This window comes from Phycodurus eques, chromosome 17 (genome assembly GCF_024500275.1).
Source record: "Phycodurus eques isolate BA_2022a chromosome 17, UOR_Pequ_1.1, whole genome shotgun sequence".
NCBI classification, from domain to species: domain Eukaryota; kingdom Metazoa; phylum Chordata; class Actinopteri; order Syngnathiformes; family Syngnathidae; genus Phycodurus; species Phycodurus eques.
The window spans coordinates 21,697,640-21,721,198 of NC_084541.1; the positions used below are offsets into that span (position 1 = coordinate 21,697,640).

At 47.0% G+C, this 23,559-nt stretch overlaps 1 protein-coding gene across 6 annotated transcripts; it reads left to right on the top strand.

Moving 5' to 3' along the window:
* Positions 1-1,958: 1,958 nt before the first annotated feature.
* On the top strand, positions 1,959-21,572 carry LOC133415655 (lissencephaly-1 homolog A-like). Of its 6 annotated transcripts, XM_061701875.1 has the most exons (11): positions 1,959-2,078; positions 6,373-6,553; positions 13,809-13,893; positions 15,440-15,514; positions 15,578-15,784; positions 16,040-16,208; positions 16,279-16,381; positions 17,743-17,971; positions 18,075-18,176; positions 19,658-19,814; positions 20,748-21,572. In XM_061701875.1, exons 2-11 carry the CDS (start codon positions 6,522-6,524, stop codon positions 20,819-20,821), a joined length of 1,233 nt encoding a protein of 410 aa, XP_061557859.1. In that variant the 5' UTR covers positions 1,959-2,078; positions 6,373-6,521; the 3' UTR covers positions 20,822-21,572. The 6 variants fall into 6 exon arrangements, with proteins under 6 accessions (XP_061557859.1, XP_061557855.1, XP_061557853.1 ...); XM_061701871.1 differs by lacking the exon at positions 20,748-21,572 and adding an exon at positions 2,608-2,671 and having other exon boundaries at positions 18,075-19,751; XM_061701874.1 differs by lacking the exons at positions 1,959-2,078; positions 20,748-21,572 and adding exons at positions 2,132-2,537; positions 2,608-2,671 and having other exon boundaries at positions 18,075-19,751.
* Positions 21,573-23,559: the final 1,987 nt, after the last annotated feature.

A 23,559-nucleotide genomic window follows, 5' to 3' on the forward strand; every position in this document is an offset into this window, starting at 1 on the left:
AGGACGCGCGCCCGCGACCTGTCGCAACGATTATGTGAGCTCCTGCTCGAGGTTGCCACTGAGGGAGACAGGAAGTGACGCCACGCTCGGCACATGCAGGCGGCCCCCTGGTGTGCTGCGCCGCGCGCGAGCTTCGCGCAGGCGGAGGCGTTTGAAGTGATGACGTCATCATCGAGGCCTGGGACGGAGCGCAACTCGGCTGAACTGAACTTGGGCTTTTTGTTCGGCGTTTATTCACAACTCAACACGAAATGTGTGCGTCGCGTGTCGCGGAGCTCACCTTGTGACATTTGACGACTGACGAGTTTCTGCTGTAAGAGCTTTTCTCATACAAACGCTGAGGAGCCATCAGCGATCGTGTTCGGGACGCTACTCAAGCGCTCTCGCGTTTACTTTCACACACTACTGAAACACTCACAATACAGAAACAGTTACTCATGTGGTATGTTTAGACCGAAGTCCAAATGTTTGGAGATCAGTATTCAAGCCAACCGTCTTTTCTTTGCATTTCAACATCCAAGGAATTCCTTCAGCCATTTGTGCGTTTATTGGGGTTTTCCTTCTCTTGTCAGACCCTAACCTGCCTGCCTTTGGTTCGAGTCTTCAAAGAGGACTGATTTGCATCTTACGCGATAAGGGTACCATTTGGGGACCGGGCCAGTCTGTTAGACGCCAGCAGGCGGGTGTGGGTATTTCACGGACACAGAGTGCCCTCCGAATATGGTCGTGTGGAGCGGCCACCTTCCGGGTAAACCCGGGGGCGGGGCTAATTCCACGCGCAGATCATTCAACCTTTATAAACTGGCCTCCGGGAGTTTCGGGGGCATTTTCCTTGTCCTGGCTTTGGAAGCGGCCGCTATGACACTAAATAAATGGAATTGGCCCAAAAGCCAAGTGTCTCCAAGTCTTCATTCATTCCTGCCAAACGGAAGCCGGTGGTCTCGCGACTCAGAACCCCAGGCGAAAAAAATCCACCGCACTCTGACGCGCACACTTTGAAACACAATACAGAAACGCTCACATTTACTCTCACAGACTACTGAAACACAATACAGAAACGCTGTCACGCACACTAAAATGCTCGCATTGTTGCTACTTTAATGCACTCGTTTACTCCTGAAAGGATGGATGGAGACACGTATCGCGGAATGCTCTCACACACTACTGAAACACTCACCTGTACTACTGAAATACTCTAATGCATCCGCTGAAACTCTCTCATCCACGGCGGACTGGCCGCGTCCACGCCGTCTCTGGACGCCGCCCTCCGCCCGGAACGCTTCCTGTTCCCCTTCTTGTGTCTGCCGGTGTCCCAGGAGGAAGAGGAGGGCCCAAATGGAGGCGGAGGCACGAAAGCGGCTGCAGATGCGAGCGATGGCGGCGCGCGATGTCCTCACCTGTTCTGTATACCCCAGACCTGGACTGTAAAGTCCAGACTGCCTAAGTACAGTTTAGTTGTAAGAGCTACTAGTTCCGTATTCATTTTATTTAGGTATCATTTGATTTAACTTTTATGCGTAATACATTTTAATTGAATCATTATTTCATTTGTTGTTATTTTCCTATATTTTGGTGCAGTGTTAATGTTCAAATTGTGTGTAATGTTACAGCATCCCACAAAAAGTAGGAAACCTGTGCCTTGTTTTTTGATGAACACTTGGGCCGACTATGCTGCTGTATGTTAATGTTGGTTATCATCATGCTGGTACTCGGAGAGTTCCATCTTTTTTTTAGATGTGTCAAAGTTTGAGAAGCACTCATCTGCTGGATTCGCGCTCCCGTGACGTCAGCCAGAAGGCCTGCCGAGTAGAAACAATTCAGTTAAAAAATAGTTAAAAGCTTAAAGTAAAAAAACAACAACAACAATCAAGGTAAACAAATCAAACAAGTTTTCGTTGCGCTGTGACATTAGCGTGCGCGCCGCCGTGTGTGCGTGCGCGCGCGTGCTGCAAAGCAGAACGCCCGCTGCTCGCTCCCGGCTGCCGGCTGACGTGCGCGCCGCCCTAGAGAACGTTTTGGCGTTTTCCTCGGCGAGCATTTGAGCGACGACATGAGCGCCGACATTTGTCCGCGTCCGGGTGAGTGAGTCTCCCACGGCACGCGGCCGCCCGGGTGGCTGTTCCCCGCGGGGACAGCGGGAGACTGAGGTGTTTTGTCTACGTCTCGTCGAGCCTGCGGTGCGCGCACGCGCGCTCGCTCTCGCTCTCGTTCTCGTTCATGTCTGGATCAAAATGGCGGAGAGGCCGCGAGCTGAGCAAAGCTAGTCGCTCGCTTAAGATGCTTCTTGGAACGTTCTCGCGGCGATGTGAGCCAACGACAGCAAACTCGAGCGCTTCGTCGTCAACCGTTTTGCGCTTCCGTGTTGTCGTGTGTTAGCATCCGGCTAACGTTAGCCTTCAAAGTTGTGTCGGGGAACGACTAGCTAAAAGTGTCAAATGTTCAATTTGTTGACGTGGTCGTCGCGTTGACATTTGGACGCGTTCTCCTCGTCAAATGCTAAGCTCGAAAGGCTGACGTCATGCGTGGTTAGCTATCACGTGAGTGACGCCCTGTTTGGTGCACGGCTAACAACAAGCAAGTGAAAGTTGGCATGTCATTGATTTGCAGCTCCTCAACTTGGTTGGTTGGCGTTTGAGGCGTTCGGGAGGAGCAGCAGTCGTGAGTTCAGCAGGTAGGCTCACGACTCGCGCCTTGCAAGGCTGACAGGTGCAGCCGGCTCACTGGCTCGTGGCGGCTAAGATTGACGTCACACGAAAAGGGCGTTTCTGGTTTTGGAAGGAAAACCGGCGAGCTAGCTGAAGATCTGCAAGCGTGCAGGCGGTGGCAACAACACGTCCTTCGCTCCCTGTTCAATGGAAAACCGAAAAGGTGACTCATTAGTTTGGGACTGCTTGTGAAATGTAGCACAACGTACCGAAATAGCAACAGATTTGTCTACATGGCAATTTGGATACAAACTTAGACGGACGGAATTCGATTTTTATACTTAAAAAATCTGTGAACCACACATTTGTTTGTTTCTACAAGAAAATTGTTTCATTTGCTTTTTGCCCCAAATCAAATGAAAAAGTGCTGTTATTTTACTTTTGTACTCCAATACAAGAAACGAAAATTGCCTGTAGGACTGTAGTTGGAAACAAAATAATGAGTCACTTTTTCATTTGTTGATTGCTAATCGAGATTAGAAACAAACTAGAATGATGTGTGTGTGTGTGTGTAAAAGACTGACCCGCTTTGCCAGCAGTGTGTTTGGGTTAGCAAGTGAGTAAAAATCGCTAGACTGCTGCGCTTGCCTGAAAACCAAAAGTTCTTCAACTGCGAAGAGATTAGATGGTCGTTGTGGCGTCTTCTAATTATTATTAATCACATGTGCATTTAATTTAAAGCTGCGCTTTAAAGGTCAGATGACAAAGATGTTATGGGGTCAATTAAAGTTTCTATTTCCTATATTACATGCATGTAACTTCCAGAAAGTTTTCAACCATAGTTCAGCCAAAAATGATGACTCATATTGAGTCCTCCCCGAACATACCCGAAGCTCAATGTGGTGGCTCTTAACCACCGCAAGGGCTCCCAGAAGTGACGTTGCAATTGCCAAACACAGCGCGCTACACACTATACCCAATGGCGAGCAAAGTCTTGGAATATGCGGAGGAGCAGGATTTCGACGTACAGGAAGCGCCCAACTGAACTTGGCATCGTCAAAGCGTACGTTTGAGCCGATCGCACGGTGACGACGACGAGCAGCCAAGTCGCAGCCGTACAACAGAAAAAGGGAGTGGCCACTGGCTCCATGTGACGGTATGTCAAGCTAGGTTAAAGTGGAATTCATGTTTGATTCATGAGACCTGATATTCAGCTGTCCAAATACAGAACTGCTGGTGATGACATTGTTGGTTTTGGGAGATGAATCTGGTTGGCTGCACTCCTTGACATCAAACTCACACACACGGTGACTCGAGGTTGACGAGTCTGCTGGTTAAGCAGCTTAGTGCTTCTTTGTCTTCAGGTGCCCTTATGCTGCTTTTGGCATCGTTGGTATGGGACTTCTTGTTCTTTTTAAAGCGTTAACTCGTTGGTGATGTCAGTGATGTTTCTGAAACACTTTGGCTGTGTTGGGAATCCTTCCCCATCCACGACACGGTTGTGCTTGAATAGACTAGTTGACGACAATGATGACTAGCGCTTGAAGTCGATTGATCGCCACTTTTGTGGCATTGACAACATGGGCGCCTCACTCAAATCATCAGGTCATCACTTGGCGCGGCAAACTAGTAACACGGTCACTTGCAAAATATGCTAGTCTATTCCTTAAATATTACAAAAGCACGAGTGCTAGGAACAGCCATCTGAAAAGGCTAATGCTAATGACAAACAGCCTAATTCCCCACGTCAACTGTCGGTGAATGTACCAAACGCGCTCCTGTAACAGTAAAACGGAAGAATGCCGTAGCGGCCGCTTAAGCGACTAAACAAAGTCAAACGGGGGTCGCTCAATATCCTGTTTATTGTGAACATCAACAGTTAATGTCGCCAACAACTAAGCTCATGATTTTATCTCTCAAAACATTATTCCGCCTTCCAGTCGCCCGATGCGCCGATTCCTCATCCAATCACTAGTCATACTCTGACACCTTTGTGGTCTTGCGCACAGTCGGATCTTATAAAACTCTGGCAACAGTCCGCCAAACACAACTGCGGGTTTGTTACAGAAAATTCTTGGAAAGCAAGTCCTGTCATTTTTGAAATAATATAATCTATGCACCGCACCTGCAGTTCCCACTTTCTGCGAGGCCATGAAGGTATCTGGATACGATTGGACGAAAGAGTCAGGGGTGGGGCCAGTGCAACAGAGGACAACGGGATCGTAAGCGGGTTAGCGTGTTTGGAGGCGAAAGCGCACAAAAAAACCCCATCAATGACGTTGGCAATGAATGGACGACAGTCGTCACCTTACATCAACTTCAAAAAGTGTGAAGTCCTTCAACCGCCCCTAAATACGAACTGCTTGTGCTCGGCAATATATCGATCAATACTATTGAATGTTCAAACGAGCTCCCGTCGGTTGTCGTGACGGTGACGGGTTATTGGCGAGGTCCGCCCGTCACACGTCAGCGCGTGCCGGCCAGGGAGGCTTTTGACGTGTGCCTTGGGACCTGGGGACACAAACCTTTGTGAGGTGTTGGCGGGTTGGAATGGGATAGCGGGGCTCCGTGGCTTCCGCCACCGAATAATGTCAGAAATCCTGACGAATAAAATAATCTTCTGTGACCTCGGTGAGGTAGATGGGAACTTGCGGGAACAACCGCCATCGCTGTCCTGCACGCTTTGTTTTGGGTCTTGGGTTCCTCACTTGGCATTGCCTCGTCTGCCGCTTGCAAACCGCCAAACGTTTATCCAAATCGACGCTTTCCTTCCTTTTGAAACGGAAGTGCTCCCGCACTTCTGCTTTGAAGGATGACGTTGCCAGAGTTACATTTGCCGGCATTTTCTTGAATCCCCTCGCTCTGTGTAAAGACAGTATCTAGATGCGTCACTTGCTAGAAATACTCCAGCGACACCAGCGGCTGACTGATCCGCGAACGCCGCGAAGGGGAGGGGCGCCAGCGAGCGGAACGACGGGGATTTGAATGAGACTTAATGTATCCATCGAAAAAATATCGATTTATGTCGCAGAATCGACAAAAGCCCGAGTAATGACTGAGTTGCGCAGTTCAACAGTATGCAGAATTATTTTTTTATCCTATTACATAATATACTGCAATAGCTGTCCCACGGTAACGTTCTTGACATAATTTACAAACTCTGGAAACCCAGACACTTTCTGAAAGTGAACTTCTATATGTTGGCAGCTCTGCAGTCAGAGCCATAAATGACTAATAATTGATATAATCATTTCTTTTGGCTTTCGGTTTTCAGCCTTGGGTTTCTCATTTTCAATGTTTTTGCTTTTGGTCAAGTATTTTCATTTCACTCGATCACTAATTTGGAGATGATTATATTTTGAAATACCATCAGGGGAAAGTCATTTATTTCTTTGTGATGTTTATAATTGTTAAATAAACCTTCTGCTTTATAATGTAAATCAATTTGGTCTTGTCCGGTTATATACATTTGCAAACTTTGATACAGTAAATCTTGAGTCATATTGACATTAGGGGGAAACTAATGTAATAACAAATTTAAACCATATAAAAGCGAGTTTTGACTGTGCTGGTTGTTTTTTAGCTTAATTCCTGGACGGTGCCCTCAATGTAGCCCACAAAAATAGCAAACAAGCCACCCTTACCATGAAATCAATATATCCCATGATACATTGCGCCAATACAATTTAGAGATGAGTGAATGATTCGCAACTCGTCCTTCCTTCAGGCCGCCGCTGACTGGTGAGAAAGCAAGTGCACTTCCCATCTTTCTCGTCCCGGGCTGCTTCTCCACTTCCTGTCCGCGAAGGTTCACGCGCCGTACGGTCGCCCGAGCCACCTGGGCTCCCCGAGTGGGAGAGAGACGCCGCCGCCATCATGGTGCTGTCGCAGAGACAAAAAGACGAACTGTGAGTGCGTGTGCGTTTGACAACGTGCGTGCCCGGATCATGTGTGTGACTGTGTATATGATGTGCGTGTGCATCTGAAATAGTATGTGTGCGCGTGCGTGGGAGACGTGTGCGACACTCCGTAATGTATATGACAGTGTGCATGTGAAGTGTGTGACGTGTAACAATGTCTCATTGAATGGTGCGTGAATGCACATCGCAGAGGAGGGAGGGGCGGGACACAAAGACGGCAACCGATAAGTTGATGCGCTCGCCGCATGCTTGTTGTTAGGGGTGTACCGATCCGATATTTGATATCGGCAAAAAAATGTGTCGGATTATGTCGGGCTGGATCCAAAATCGATCTAAAAGATATAAGCGCTCTTATACAAGGGCTCCATTCCAGGCGCCGCCCCAGAACTTGTATCCTACATGCCGTGAAGAACCCACATGATCACAACAACAGTGTGCTAAGGCACTAACTAACAAAGGAGTCATCGTGAATGTTACGTGCTTAATTTCAATTACTGACACTCCAGTTGAAGTTCACTATAAAACTAAACCCAACGGAAATTATGCTTGTTGTTGGTTAAAATGCATTTAGTTTTTTTGTTTTATGTTTTTCTGCTCCAAGCTAACACAGAATGAAAACCACCATTGACAGGCTTATGAAAATTTGCGTCAAACTCGCGGCACTTGAATTCTCAAAATAATGTGTGCACCGTACTGCCCCTCAGAGGTCAAGACAGAAACAGCAGGAATAGCGCTCCCAACAAGGCACGCACAAACTGGCGCAATCCAAGCACCTCGAGCCTCACGATGATTCCTTTGCTCCACGACATTGTCGATCCGACTTTACCCTAGATGCATCAACAAGTTCAAAAGTGTCTTGGATGGAAAGTTTTTTTGAAAACCGTCAAAACGGTTCAGTTGGACTGGTTCGGTTCGGTCCGTGTGTGTCCCATTCGGTTCGTAGGCACGTGCACTTTTTTCCCCCACATTTTACTTATGTGGTAAAGCGGTGAGAGAATCCTAAGGCAGCGCTAATACAAGCTAAGATGGCGGTGGGTCAGTTTTGGCGGTGCGTATACCGTACGTTCGGAAATATTACCTGTCGTCCCAACGATACTCTGAGCGTGTACAATCCAACATCGCCCTGAGTTCCCGAACGGTGCGGAGCGTAGCAGAGCGTGCTCGGAGGGCATTTACAAACCCACGCATAGCGTCCCTGAGCCAGTGTTGAACTCTGGGTAACGTAGTCACGATGCAGGTTTGTGCAGCTGTCAATTGATTGTATTCTTTCATAACAGAAAATTAAAAATAACTTCTCAATACCGTTAGGCAAAAACTTGAGCGTGGGAGGAGTTCGGTGAGGCCATACACTGTTAAAAAAAAAAAAAAAAAAAACCTTGACAAAATGTAATCATGGTAACTTGATGCAAGAGATTTTTGAGTTTTCTCAAGTTTTGCCTACTGTTGTTGACTTAACTAAGGTTTACAAGTTATGACAAGTTTTGCCAACTTGGATTTTTTTGTTGACCTAATTAAGATAATCCTGTAAGGCTAACGAAGAAATTCTGGTTTCAATGCCGTGCATTTCTGCCTTCACCAAATGCAGATATTCTTGTTATATTAAACAGTATCAAACATTACTTTTTAAAATAATACCTTAGCATAGTAGTAGGTGAAGGGCTGGAAATATTTTGGTTAGCTTACCCGCTATGGCAAAATGGTTGTCCGTTCCCGCTTCTTTCAAGAAGCTGTTCAAACGCTAGAAACAAACTGCAGACCAGACAAATCCGTAATGGTAGAAACAATTCGTTCGGTCAAGTTTTCTTCGGGGGTTTCAGTAAAGAAATTGTCGACGGACTATCGTCACACGGCTCAGGTTCAGTCGGAGGTGAGTTCGCCGCTAGGTCGAGTTCAAACTAGTTCAGCCCGTGTGCGCATGCGCACTTCAGTAATGATGTGGAGTTTCTCACAGGTTCCTGATTTAACTCAAAAAATCTACTAAAAAGTCAATCATCTTTGTTGTGCTATTTAGAAAATATTAGTTAGGACAACAATGAGAGACATTTGTTGGGCAGACAAGTTTTTCTAGGTTGTAAATCGAAACCTTGATTTCTGAGTCGGTTTATTTTGAAAACTTTAATGAGCTCAACAATTACTAGTTATCGTTTTTACAGTGTGGAGAAAGACTTCCTGATGGCTTCGTGGAATTTCTGGTCTACCATCCAGCGTCTCAGGAGGGGGAACCAGTGCACCATCAACACTGTGTACAGTGGGGAAGGTTCGCTGCTGACCTTGACTCGAGACGTTGTGAGTAGGTGGGCAGAATACTTCAAAGACCTCCTCAATTCCACCGACACGCCTTCCCATGAGGAAGCAGTCTTGGGTCTCTGAGGCGGGCTCTCGTATCTCTGGGGCTGAGGTCACCGAGGTGGTTAAAAAGTAGGCTTTACACGATCGGGATTTTTGAGACCGATCACCGAGTTTAAAAAAACCAATAACCGATCAGATCACAAGATGGAGCAATGTGTCGATTTAAATGACCTGTTCATTTACTGTATATACTTGTTACTATACTTAATTGCTCAAAAAATTCTATTTCCAATAAATAATGTATCTGTTCATCTATTTATGCCAATGAGGCATAGTGGCAGACAGAAAGAAATGGATGGTCTTCTATTAGATGGCAGGAAGTACATACAGTAATTAATGGATCCACATTTTGTGACATTTTTGGTTATTGGTGTGCCGTGAGATTTTTCAATTATAAAATATATTCCTTGCCTCCATAAAGGTTGGAAATCACTGCTCTAATCAGATCATGTATTCTAATCAGCCAGGTCAAACCAACATTACATGACAGAAATAATGGGTGCTAACTGACTGTAATTAAATTACTTTATTTTTAATTAAATTACTTCACCCACACCGAAACGCGAGAGCATGATTCGACAGAACGGCGGCATGTTTACGTACAACCCTACGTGCTAGCATTCGCTTGCTAGGCGACAACGTTTTTGTTGCCTGCTTGCGAGCCGTATCGTATTCAAAGTACGTGAACATACCTCAAGCGAGCCTGAAACGAACGTCCCGTTGACCACCAGCACACGTTTTTTCCCCATTTTGTTCTTACAAACGCACGGCGTGATCCATTATTGTCGTCGTTGTTTTTAAATAACTTTATTGGCCGTCAGATTTACTATTTCAAAAGAAAACGCAACTAGCTTTTGAATTCAAATATACTGTGCACGATGGCGACGCACAGTAAATGTCTTTTGTGGAGCATTGATGGGATCGGCGACTTTATGACATTAAAGCCGATCAGCATAAAATTCAAATTATCGGCCGATACCGATCAGGCTGATATCGGTGTAAAGTAGGAGTTAAAAAGCTCCTATGTGACAAGGCCCCAGGGGTGGATGAGATCCGGCGGGAGTTCCTAAAGGCTCTGGATGCTGTGGGGATGTACTGGTTGACTCTCCCCTGCAACATCGTGTGGACATTGGGGACAGTGCCTCTGGATTGGCAGACTGGGGTCATGGTCCCCCTTTTTAAGAAGGGGGACCGGAAGAGGGGTTCCAACTACAGTGGCATCACACTCCTCAGCCTCCCTGGTAAGGTGTATTCTATTAAGGGGTGCTAGAGAGGAGGTTCTGTCGGCAAGTCGAATATCTGATTCAGGGGGAGCAGTGTGGGTTTCATCCTGGCCGTGGAACAGTAGACCAGCTCTCAGTAGGGTCCTCGGGGGGGGCATGGGAGTTCTCCCAACCAGTCTCCATGTGTTTTGTGGACATGGAGAAGACGTTCGACCGTGTCCCTCGGGGAGTCTTGTGGGGGGTGCTTCGGGAGTATGGGGGTACCGAACCGACTGATACGGGCTGTTCGGTCCTTGTACGACCGGTGTCAGAGTTTGGTTAAAATTCCCGGCAATCAGTCAGATTTGTTTCCGGAGAGGGTTGGACTCCATCAAGGCTGCCCTTTGTCACCGATTCTGTTCATAACTTTTATGCACACAATTTCTAGGCGCAGCCGAGGTGTAGAGGGGGTCCAGTTTGGTGGCCTCAGTATTGCATCTCTGCTTTTTGCAGATGATGTGGTGATGTGGTTCATCAAGCCGTGATCTCCAACTCTCACTGGAGCTGTTCGCAGCCGAGTGTGAAGCGGTTAGGATGAAAATCAGCACCTCCAAATCTGAGACCACGGTCCTCAGTCCGAAAAGGGTGGCGTGCCCACTACAGGTTGGGGATGAGATCCTGCCCCAAATGGAGGAGTTCAAGTATCTTGGGGTCTTGTTCACAATTGATGGAAGAATGGAACGGGAGAGCGGTAGGCGGATCGGTGCAGCTTCTGTATGATGCGGACTTCGTATCGGGCTTAGAGTAGAGCCACTGCTCCTCCACATTGAGAGGAACCAGATGAGGTGGCTGGGGCATCTGTGTAGGATGCCTCCTGGACGCCTCCCTGGTGAGGTGTTCTGGGCACGTCTCACTGGGAGGAGACCCTGGGGATGACCCACGACACGCTGAAGAGACTATGTCCTTCAGCTGGTCTGGGAAGGCCTCGGGATTCCCCCCCCTTCCCGGAGAGCTGGATGAAGTGGCTGGGGAGAGGGAAATCTGGGCTTCCCTATTAAAGCTACTGCCCCCGTGACCTCGGTAAAATAAGTATTTGGTCACCTACAAACAAGCAAGATTTCTGTCTCTCACAGACCTATAACTTCTTCTTTAAGAGGCTCCTCGGTCCTCCACTCATTACATATATTAATGGCACCTGTTTGAACTCGTTATCAGTATAAAAGACACCTGTCCACAACCTCAAACAGTCACATGCACTCCAAACTCCACTATGGCCAAGAACAAAGCTGTCAAAGGACACCAGAAACAAAATTGTCGACCTGCACCAGACTGAATCTGCAGTAGGTAGGCATCTTGGTGTGAAGAAATCAACTGTGGGAGCAATTATTAGAAAATGGAAGACATGCAAAACCACTGATAATCTGCCTCAATCTGGGGCTCCACGCAAGGTCTCACCCCATGCGGTCAAAATGATCACAAGAACGGTGAGCAAAAATCCCAGAACCACACCGAGGGGACCTAGTGAATGACCTGCAGAGAGCTGGGACCAAAGTAACAAAGGCTACCATCAGTAACACACCACGCCGCCAGGGACTCAAATCCTGCAGAGCCAGACGTGTCCCCCTGCTTAAGCCAGTACATGTCCAGGCCCGTCTGAAGTTTGCTAGAGAGCATTTGGATGATCCAGAAGAGGATTGGGAGAATGTCAGATGTAAGCAAAAGAGAACTTTTTGGTAAAAGCTCAACTTGTCGTGTTTGGAGGAGAAAGAATGCCGAGTTGCATCCAAAGAACACCATACCTACTGTGACGCATGGGGGTGAAACATCATGCTTTGAGGCTGTTTTTCTGCGAAGGGACCAGGACGACTGATCCGTGCAAAGGAAAGAATGAAGGGGGCCATGTATGGTGAGATTTTGAGTCAAAACCTCCTCCCATCAGCAAGGGCATTGAAGATGAAACGTGGCTGGGTCTTTCAGCATGACAATGATCCCAAACACAGCGCCCGGACAACGAGCGTTTCGAGGGCTTGGAGTGGCCTCGCCAGTCTCCAGATCTCAACTCCATAGAAAATCTTTGGAGGGAGTTGAAAGTCTGTGTCGCCCAGCGACAGCCCCAAAACATCACTGTTCTACAGGAGATCTTCATGGAGGAATGGGCCAAAATACCAGCAACAGTGTGTGAAGACTTACAGAAAACGTTTGACCGGTGTCATTCCCAACAAAGGGTATGTAACAATGAATTGAGATGAACTTTTGTTACTGACCAAACTGTGATTTGCTCATAAACTCTTTATAAATCATTGTGTTTTTCTGGATTTTTTAAATTTTATTTTCTCATTTTGGTTGTCATAGGTGAGGTATACCTATGAGGAAAATTACAGGCCTCTCATCTTTTTAAGTGGAAGAACTTGCACAATTAGTGGCTGACTAAATACTTTTTTGCCCCACTGTATGTCACATGATTTATTTATACCTTGAACTTTTAAGTGTTTTTCAACCTTTGTTCAGCCAAGTCACCTCTTGTACATTAGAAAAACCACCAAAATATCAAAAGTAGCAGTTGTTTAATTGAACACAAAGCGACTGTATTTGCAGGAGGCCATGACTTATTCTGTTGTATGAATGGCACCTGCTGGATACAAAACTTTATTGCACCTTTTGCCATCCAGTGGAAGCGCATTTCATTGTTCTTCCTGTCACTATATGCCACGGCCATAGATAGAACAGCAAATATATATTTCTGATTAGTAAAAAAACAAAAAACAAATAGGGTGTATTCACACCGGGAAATATATTTCTGATTCATGAAAACAAATACAAAGATAAAAATGAATAATAATGCGAAGATATACTTTCCGTATAATTAAAGAAAAAAGTAAACGTCAAAAAAATGTATCAAAGTAAATGAGATTTTCCGAAGCGTCAACGTGTAGCGAACCAAACCAAAAACCGTGAGCACAAACGCGCGCGCTAGGACGCAATGGTGCATTTTGTGAAGCATTCCAGCCGTAGTCCTGCCGCACATCTGGAGAAAGCAAATGCTCTTCCGACCCTCTACTGACAGAATTGAAATGCCGTTTGTATTTATTGTTAGTTATTTTTTTAAGGTCTTCAAATTGATTTTTGATTGAATCTATTCGTTTGTACGATGTGCTTAAGATAAACTGGTTATGTTGCAAATATTTTTGATGATTTTATTTATTTTATTAGATTTATTTTGATTCAAGTGTAGTGTATGCTTATATTTAAGGTTACACTTTATGTAACCCATTTTTTAATAGATGTTTGTTTTTCTCATGGCGACTGTTGCCGCCGATTGTTCTGTGTTTGAGAAATATCACTTGATTGAAGCCGTTTCTATCATTCCGTACTACAAAATAAGCGAAAGAATGTATAATTGGTGCCGATATCGTATCGGCGCAATATCGATATCGTATCAAAACTGAAAAGTAGTCTGGGGACATCCCTACTTGCCACCTTTCTGGCGGCTCGTCTTTTGATCCGTGACAGCGCAGCTTGTCGGATCAAATTGCGTCTTGTCGCGCTTCAACGGGTCCCCTAAATTAAGAGTTTAGAATTTTCTAAAATTTTGACTGGTGAAATACCGATGCGGGACCGTTGCGTGTAAATGTGGCGTACTTCCTAATGTCTGTGTATGTGGTTTCCATGGCAACATGTCACCGCTTGATCAGAAACCGGGCCATCGCCGACTATCTGCGCTCCAACGGCTACGAGGGCGCGTACTCTACCTTCAAGAAAGAGGCCGACTTGGACGTGGTCAGTAACTCACTCGCAACCCTTCCCAATTATGAGGGCCTCAGTAGATGAATTGACAAACCCTAACCCAAAAATAACTTCTTTTTTTAAAAGTATGAATTAACAATTGGCAGAACAATTGGACTGTTTTACAAGACGACGCCCTTCAGTATTTAACTTCACAACAGAGGGACAAATTGACAAGATTCGGCCAATTAGTTTGCTGATTTTTGTTTTTTGTTTTTGTTTGTCGTTATCGTTGTCTTATGTTGTGTAAAATACAATAAAAATGATTCGAAAAGCTCTAATATCGGCCGATTATATCAGCCAGTCTACGACTCGGTCGGGCCCTGTTAAGTGCAATTATACGATGGTGCCTTGACCTGCGAGTTCAATTTGTTCTGTGACCAAACTCAATTTGCTGTCATGGCAAATCGGTGTTGCCCATTGAACTGAATTGAAATGCCATTAATCCAGCTGAGCCCCCCTAAGACACAGAACAATTGCTTTGTATTGTAGAGGTGCAACAATTAATAGATTCATCTTGTGCTTCTCAAACTTTTGACATCGAGTTCCACCCAAGCAAATATTTTATTAACATGCACAGTTTAAAACATTAACACTGCGCTTAAATATATTCATACATCCATCGGGTCGCGGGGCCGGCAGCAGCAGCTGAAGCAGGCAAGCCCAGACTTTCCTCTCCCCAGCCACTTGGTCCATCTCTTCCGGGGGGATCCAGCCAGGAGACGGTAGTCTCTGCAGCGTGTCTCCCCAGACGTCCGCGGGGCCTCAACCCGGCGGCGCGTGCCAGGAACACCTCACCGGGGAGGCGTCCTAAGCGGGTGCCCGAGCCGCCTCGTCTGGCTCCGCTCGATGCGGGGCAGCAGCGGCTGGCCTCGGAGCCTCTACGGGATGAGCGCCCGGACAGCCCTAGGAGGAAACTCATTTGGGCCGCTTGTATCCGCCATCTAGTTCTTTGGGTCACGACCCACAGCTCATGACCACAGGTGAGGGGAGGAACGCAGATCGAGCGCGAAACGGAGAATCCTTCTTGACCGTGACAGACCGACACACAGTCTGCCTCGCTGAAGGCGCTGCACCCATCTGCCTGTCGCTGTCCCGCTCCGTTCGTCCCTCACACGTCAGCAAGACCCCGAGATACTTGAACTCCTCCTCCTAAGGGCAGGAGAGGGCGCGCCATCCTTTTTCGACTGGGGACCGTGGCCTCAGATTTGGAGGTGCTGGTTTTCATCCCAGCCACTTAGATATAGGAATATAAAATGTCCATTTGAATTGATGGCCTGATTTTGAATAAAGGGATCTGTTTTTTTTAATCGGCTTCATTGATTAATCAAAAATAGTCGACAGATTACTCGCTTATTCAAATCATCATGAGTGGCAGCCCTAGCGCCAACTCCAGTCTGAAGCTCGCTCGCTTGCCGCCCAAAGAAAAAAATCGACCAATTAACGGCTCGTAACTGAGGTCACTCGCAAGTCTGGCTACCCCTGTATACCGCATCATATATTAAATCGGCCTGAAGTAATTTGTGTATTTGATGTCCAGAATGAAGACGTGGACAAAAAGTATGCGGGTCTTCTGGAAAAGAAATGGACGTCTGTCATCAGATTACAGAAGAAGGTGAAAAGATGTTTGATGCGGACTTTGTTGTTGTTGTGCTGAGTGCCAACTTGCTGTGTGGAGGTGATGGAGTTGGAGTCCAAGCTGAACGAAGCCAAGGAGGAGATGACACACGGCGTTCCGGTGGCTCAGAAGAGAGACCCCAAAGAGTGGATCCCTCGCCCCCCGGAGCGATACGCCCTCAGCGGGCACCGCGCCCCCGTCACCAGGGTCATCTTCCATCCCGTCTTCTCCGTCATGGTCACGTCCTCCGAGGACGCCACCATCAAGGTGATCGCACGTCAGCTTGGGTTTAGTGTGCTGGTCCTCCAACTGGGGTCCCCACAAGTCTGAGCTCCGCTGAATAATTAGCAATCAATTAACTTGGATCCTTTTTTTTTTTTGTGTTATAAAACGCATCTCTGATTGCCTTCCAGCAGGCTCCTTTCTTGTCGTCCGCAAAACAATGTGAAAATGTTTACGCTCGTGTCGTTTTCAGCTTTGTGTGTGTGTGTGTGTGTGTATGTGTGTGTCTCTGTCTGTCAGGTGTGGGACTACGAGGCGGGGGACTTTGAGCGGACCCTGAAGGGCCACACGGATTCTGTTCAGGACATCTCGTTCGACCAGACGGGCAAGCTGCTGGCTTCGTGTTCCGCCGACATGAGCATCAAACTTTGGGACTTCCAGGGTTTCGAGTGCATCAGGACTATGCACGGTGGGCACGCACGCCAACGCTTCTCATTAATTGCGATGAGGTCATGCTAAATAAGCAATTTGATGTGCAGGCCACGACCACAACGTGTCGTCTGTCGCCATCATGCCCAACGCCGACCACATCGTGTCCGCGTCCAGAGACAAGACCGTCAAGATGTGGGAGGTGGCCACCGGGTACGCACTTCCTAGGAACTACTTTTATTCTCCTCGGGATTCTCTTTGTAGTCTGACAGTAACGCTGTGCCCAAAATGCCAGATACATGCTCTGAAAACATTGCAAAGGCATTTTATTTTGAATACAAAGAACCCCCATAAAATAAGCATCTCTGTACTTTGTGACATTAGAAACCAACCCAAATTAATTTGTCACACACGTGAGGGACCCCACAAAATACTTCAAATGACCGCAGTGACATGTAGAGCTCGGATTCGCCGTCTAAATCTCGATTTGCTGTTCGCGTTGACGGTAGCGGATGACTAGCGAATCACAATCGAATCGTTACTCCTTGTACTATTCTGAAATAAAGACACGTCACTGTCCAACAAATGACAAATCCAATTGGATTATTTGATAGTGATCTGTAGCCCCCTAGTTACGTCCTGGCAGCTTTTTTGGCACAACACCTGAAAGAGGGGATGTTGACGCATTTTGGCGGTTGCCTAACGGTTTTAGAGAGCGTTTATGGTCTCGGTGCAGTAGAATGCGTTAATCCACGCTGGCTGAGAACTTTAGCCGGTAGCTAGCTGCTAGCAGTCACGAACGCCCGTGCAGCTCTTCGGGCGCGGCCGTCGGACGTTATCGTCTCGGGGGAGGCGGCTACGTGCATCTGTGATTCTGCCGTACATGCTACAAAGGATACACGTGTTTCGCTTCTGTCCGTAAAGAAAACCGCAGTTGAGCAATTGGGGTTGAAAGCATCGTCATCGGCGCGACATTACCGCAAACCAGTTTTCCAGGTTTGATCACGTGACGTTCCGCATAAGGTGGAAATCGTACTGTACTGTCATCAAAATGTTCTGAGCGTTGAAAAGACAACTGGAGGAGAAGGCGGTCAACTTGCTATTCTCGGCCAGTCGAGGTTTCGTCATCTTTTGAGGAGGCTCGGAAGAAATTGGTCGAAGAGGTTTGCAGCGGTTTTGCCCTCTGGTGGGAAGTAAGACGGGAGCTTCACATGGAGTCTTTAACGTCCCTTGAGACCTTTGACAATCTTCCCATGTGGGGTTCTGATGCTCAAACCCTTCTTGGAGGAAAAAAAAATCATTTTGCTCTCAAGCTTGTTGGACAAAATGCCCTCCTCTTCTTCTTCTTGACCTTCAGCGTAGACGTCAGTGTTGCTTGGCAGCATGCTTTTAAACGGACAAAATTCAGACTTGTGGAAGTATTGCCAAGAACATTCTATCTCACGCAGAAGTAGTCAAATTTCCCAAATGTTCACTAGTATGCGGTGTTGACGGTAATTGAGAATCGAAAGGGTAAATCTATCCGTTTGGAAAGCGCATACCGATAACCCTTTGAGGGTTGCGTCCGTGTGCAGGTACTGCGTGAAGACGTTCACGGGCCACCGGGAGTGGGTCCGCATGGTGCGGCCCAACCAGGACGGCTCGCTGATCGCCAGCTGCTCCAACGACCAGACGGTGCGCGTGTGGGCCGTGTCGTCCAAGGAGTGCAAGGCGGAACTGCGCGAGCACGAGCACGTGGTGGAGTGCGTGTCCTGGGCCCCCGACAGCGCGCACCCCACCATCCTTGAGGCCACCGGGTCAGAGGTACCCCGTCGGCGGGGGCTGGCAGGCGGGCGGGCGGGCGGGCGGGCGGGCGGGCCGGCCGGCCGATGCCTGAAATGTTCCTTCCTCCTTTGTTTGGCCGTAGAACAAGAAGAGTGGGAAGCCCGGTCCGTTCCTTCTCTCTGGATCCCGAGACAAAACCATCAAGATGTGGGACGTCGGCATCGGAATCTGCGTCATGACTTTGGTGAAGACGCCCACAAACCAAACCGCTACACGACATGCACAAACATCCACTTACACACAACAATCTTCGGGCTGGGCAATAGGCCTTCAAATATCCAATTGCAATGTTTCTTTCACTTTCGCTTATAAAAGCAAACAACTTCATTCAAAACAGGTTTGGTGTATTTTGATAAGAATTACAGGCAGAACATTTGACTGTTTTACAATTCTTTGTTCTTTAGTGTTTAACTTTACAACAGAGATATTTTTGTCTATGTAGGACGACCGAACCAGAGCTGCCAAATGTTACGGAACGTCTATTTTGTTACGGCTGTAACACTGATTGGGAAGTCAGCGTCTGACATTCCCGCCGCGTCCACATTGAACAGCTGCTCCGTGCACGCTATTTTATTCCGCCTTCTGGCTGCCAAGCCACGCAGGCGAAAGTTCTCTTTTCATCCGGTGTCAAGGCGTTAAAAGTCACTCATCATCTCCTCCGTGCTAGCAAAGAAACTACACTTCTTAGCGTGCTTCTCCCAAAAGTGTCCCAAAGGGAGGACGAGGAGTGGATAGGCCAAGACCACGTCAAAGTCACGCTAATTGCTAACTATCGTTACACGCAGTCGCAAAACATCAAAAGAAGTGATTTGGTGAAACGGTACACTTGTCACGGAGGTCTGGCTGGAACCGCGTTTTTCCGGAGAGTAACCAACTTCGAACAACAAAATAACAGGCCAATTAATGCGCATTTAGAGATTTAATTATAAAATAATACACGTCCACACAGGACGCGGCGTCTGAACCGCCAATGAATTTTAATTTGGAATTGTGAGATCTGATTAATGTGCTTTTTTTGTGTGTTACCATGGTTGTAAACAATTGGCAAAAGTGATTACATCCATAGACATATCTTTGATGAAGGAACGGCGAAATCTCATATATTGGTACTTTGATTCAGGCTGCAACTGTTAGTAATGTAATGACGATTATGATTGGCGCACGGAAATATTGTTGACAAAATTTTGAAAATATGAAAATTCCGACAAATTTGGACAAATTGCTCTGGAAGTGAATTTTGATAGGTCTGCAGCTCTGCAGAACTATGTCGTTCTGTGCTCCTGATTCATTTTTTGGGCGGGGGAGGCGCATGACGAAAACTGCCCCCGATGACTCACTTGGCGCCCGGCTGGAATTTCCCCGTCCCACGACGTAACCACCCGAGCGCCTTCCCACACCCCGAAAATCCATCTTGCCGTCAGATACTCCGGTGGTGCGACGGCTTCAGAGCGCCTCATTGTTGGTCACGAGTATGCGCACGTCACAAAGAGGAAGGCGGAATTTTTATTTCTAACCGCGACTCGGCAGCCAGCGTGTGGATCCGGGTTTGGGGCCGTCGTAGCCACTTTAGAGCACCTCGTCGTCTGCCGTGAGCGAGTGCGTGTGATAGCGGAGAAAAGGGGTCAAATGACCTGAATGATATTGTGTTGTGTGTTGCGCTGTTAGGTGGGCCACGACAACTGGGTGCGCGGCGTGCTGGTGCACCCCGGCGGCGGCTTCATCCTGAGCTGCGCCGACGACAAAACTTTGCGGGTTTGGGACTACAAGAACAAACGCTGCACCAAGACGCTGAGCGCTCACGAGCACTTCGTCACCTCTCTGGGTCAGTCAGATCCTCGGCGCTTCCTCTTCCTCCTCTCGTCAGTCTTTCGTCAGCTTAGGCGAAATCTCCTCTCTCTTACACTTTTTACTTGGATGTATTTTGCAGCTTTCGAGGATGCACAAAACAAGACCCCTTTTCTGCTTTTTAGCATAAAGAACATCTACGTAATAGAACTTCAGATCTGCTCGAATCTAACAAAGAATAAAGAATTTTTAGGAAGTTAAACCTTTTTCGTTTCGTTGCGTAGTTCAGGTCAAAACGTGGAACTCATTTCAGAGATGCACTACACGCACTGTGAAATATTTAATGACTTTTTAAAATGTGTATAATTTGGATGATTGTAGCTACAAGCAAACGAAAAGCCAAAATTCACCATCTCTAGAAACGAGAATATTACGTAACAAGCGATCGAAAGACAATTTGCCCTCTGACAATTTCAGAGTACGGAAATTGACTTTTTTTTTTTTAACCTTGTTCTCATTCACTCAAAAAAACAATTCAGTCATAAAACTTTAAAGGGTTAACTTAAAAAATATTTAAGTCTAAAGTCTGTTGCTTATTTTTTATTAAAAAAAAAAAAAGCTGAAAAAAAATCTTAGATAATTTAACGGCTGTCTAATTTGAATTGGAGTTATAAAAATCAAAATGTAAATTATATAATTTTACAGAATGTACATGTTTGGCCACAGAGATGGAGTCTGGAGGGAGTGTTTGGAAAAAGTACTAAAGCAGTCAAATCCATTTTGTTTCTCATCTTTCAGATCATTCACCAAAGTTCAACTAAATAAACACAACAATAAAACTTTAAAGGGTTTAATTCCCCGAAAAAATAATTTGTAGTTTTGAGCAAGTTTGATGTAAAAAATGTTTGATGCCTTTCTAGCAGTTTATTAGTGCAAGAGGTGAACAACACTTTCATTCTTCTTCTTTTAGATTTCCACAAGAGCGCCCCCTACATGGTGACGGGCAGCGTGGACCAGACGGTCAAAGTGTGGCAGTGTCGCTGAGTCCGCTTCCTGTCCCCAAGTCCTGCTTCACATCCCCTTGTGACCCCGCCCCCTTCCCTATGCCCGCCCCCAGATGACGATCGTCCTTTTATGTAAATTATTGCGGACGTCCCGTGTCCGCGCACGAACCGTCGGCGGCCGAGCGACCGCTCGTGTCTGTCCTTGCATGGCTAATTGCTTCCTGGTTTTCATAGGCCAGGCCCCCCTTTAGCGCCCGGGCCGCGTTCTTGTGGGGGGGCGAGGGGGGGAGGACGTGCGGCATGATTGACGGCTTGTCCAGACTAAACACCATGAAAAAATGGAAAGTGAAAGTGTGTGAGATTGAATCAGTGTAACTGAGCGTGTGCGTTAGTGTGACGTCATCTTTCGACCCTCCCGGCCCCCAACCTTAATCCCCCACATGCGCCTGCCAAGTGGAGGAAAACGCCTACTCGTCAGTTTGCAGCGTGTGCGTGCGTTGTCGTCCAGTGCTCGCTATCTGCCTTGCTGACCCGACGAGGGCTGCTGCCTCACGTGTGCGTGCGCGCATACACATACACACACACACACACTCATTACCTTCTCATATGCACACACACAATGCACATCCACGCACATTAACAGTTGTGTACCTGTATTTGTGGATGTCATGTTTGCAACATAATCAAATAAAATCATGTAAATAGCACTTTTGCTATTTGCTCATTGAAATCAAGGAGCGCTTTGGCAAATAGTGAACAATAATTCCATTAATAAAAAAATTTTAAAAACCGGTGATTTCAACCTGTTTAGTGCCTCTCCCAGCTGACGGCTACACTAAAAAAGAATTACATGTGACAAGTCACTGCTTGACACACAAATGAAACTCAGTCATGTACGTGTTTTATTTCTAAATACATGAAATAAGTTTCATGACAGTGCTGAAAATGTGTAAAGACTGGGAACAATTTATTTGGGGGTTTTAGAATTTATTGGGCGGGGCTAAAACAGGGTCGCACTGACATCACCAGGGAACAGCACGAGTTGGCCCGCCCCCACTGCGGGAGCCGTGCGGTGTTATGTCACCTCAGGATTGAAAGTCGATATTTGTTTATTTTTTGACAATGATCCAAAAGATACATTTGTGTGTGTGTATGTGCAACAGCTATATAGTAATTTGGGAGTCGGGAACGATGACCTTTGATGGGTTTGTAATCGTTCGCGACTCCGATCCCCGCGACGGGATTTTGCCTCCGTGTTTCGGCCGACTACATGAAAACGCAGCGATGCGTCTGGAGTTGTCTCATCAATAACGGACGCTCCCCCGGCCTACTTCCCGCTCACCGGTACCCGGCAACCGTTGCCGGGGCGACCGCGCTTGAGGGCCTCCGCGGCCGGCAGGGAAAATCGACGACAAAGAGGAGGAGCAGGGGTGAGGCCGGGTTGATGCGAGGACGACGTAGAGGAAGAGCGCCGATGTCTTCCTCCTCACACAGGCTAGGTTTCCATTTGTCTTTGTTGGTGGCAAGGAAGGGGGCGGGGGGGGCAGGCCACATTTCTTAGGAATCCCGCTAGTGTTGTAGGCGGGACACCCCCCGCTCCAATGTAATTGGCTGCTGTAGAATATGCCCTTCTGCTTCCAGACAGTAAAAGAAGTGACTTGGATGTAGTGGCGTTTATATCGTGAGGCGGCTCGGTCACCTGGTCAGGATGCCCCCGGACGACTCCGCGGTGAGGTGTTCCTGGCACGTGCCACCGGGAGGAGGCCCCGTGGACGACCCAGGACACGCCGGAGAAATGTTCGTCCGTCTCCCGGCGGCTCGGGATCCCCTGGAAGAGCTGGACGAAGTGGCTGGGGAGAGGCAAGTCTTCCCTGCTTAAGCGGACCGACCCCGGATACGCGCAAGAAAATGGATTGAGAATGCTGGCAAATATGTGGAACATCACGTGACCAACACGGAACAGCTGACTTCCTGTGCATGCTTTGCTAACGATCACAATTAGGATCAATGACATGTTTGAAGATTTAGGGATGAACCTTTGCCATAAACAAGCCCTAGCCTAGTGTATTTGTCAAATCTTTGTTTATTAATTTGTATCAATGGAAGATCTAATACCAAAATAATAAACCTCGGTGTATTGAAAATGTTCCAATCATCAATGCATTTCCATTATTTTTCCCCAGACCCGATGCCTACGAGCGGGATAGTTTCTCAAATAATTGTCCTCCATTCCAGGTGATTCCTCTAGCACCTTCACTTGGGCCCCAGGTCACCATCCCCGGCCCACTGTAGATTTGTTCAAGCGGTTCGAAACTGATACACTTTAGGTCCCAGACCAAACATTTTATGTAGTTCTATATTCCCATCCGTATTAGTCTCGGTCGTTGTTAATGGTTGTCATCTTTGTTGTCCCTTGTCTTTTGTTGTCATGACAACAAAACAACAAAAACAGCGCTAAGAGATCCAGATATAATGGTAATTCTGTCAGCTTGGACTGGTTTGGGAGAGAGGGGTGGGAGGTCATCTTTTTAATTCAAACGGATCCGTCAATTATACTTCATAGTTGCGTACGTTAACTCCACAAGCGTGTAAATGAATGTCTGGTGGCGACTTAATTCAATGACTCGATAAAGCAAAGCAGTGTTATTAGTGCCAAGCGTGTCGTCATTGCAGAAAAATAAAAAGAAACCGCAATGTTGATTGCAGTGTGTGTGTTTGTATATCACCAGTTAAGCGTCGCTCTGTCTCTGAGGACGCCGGGACTCAGCCAGAGGTCGG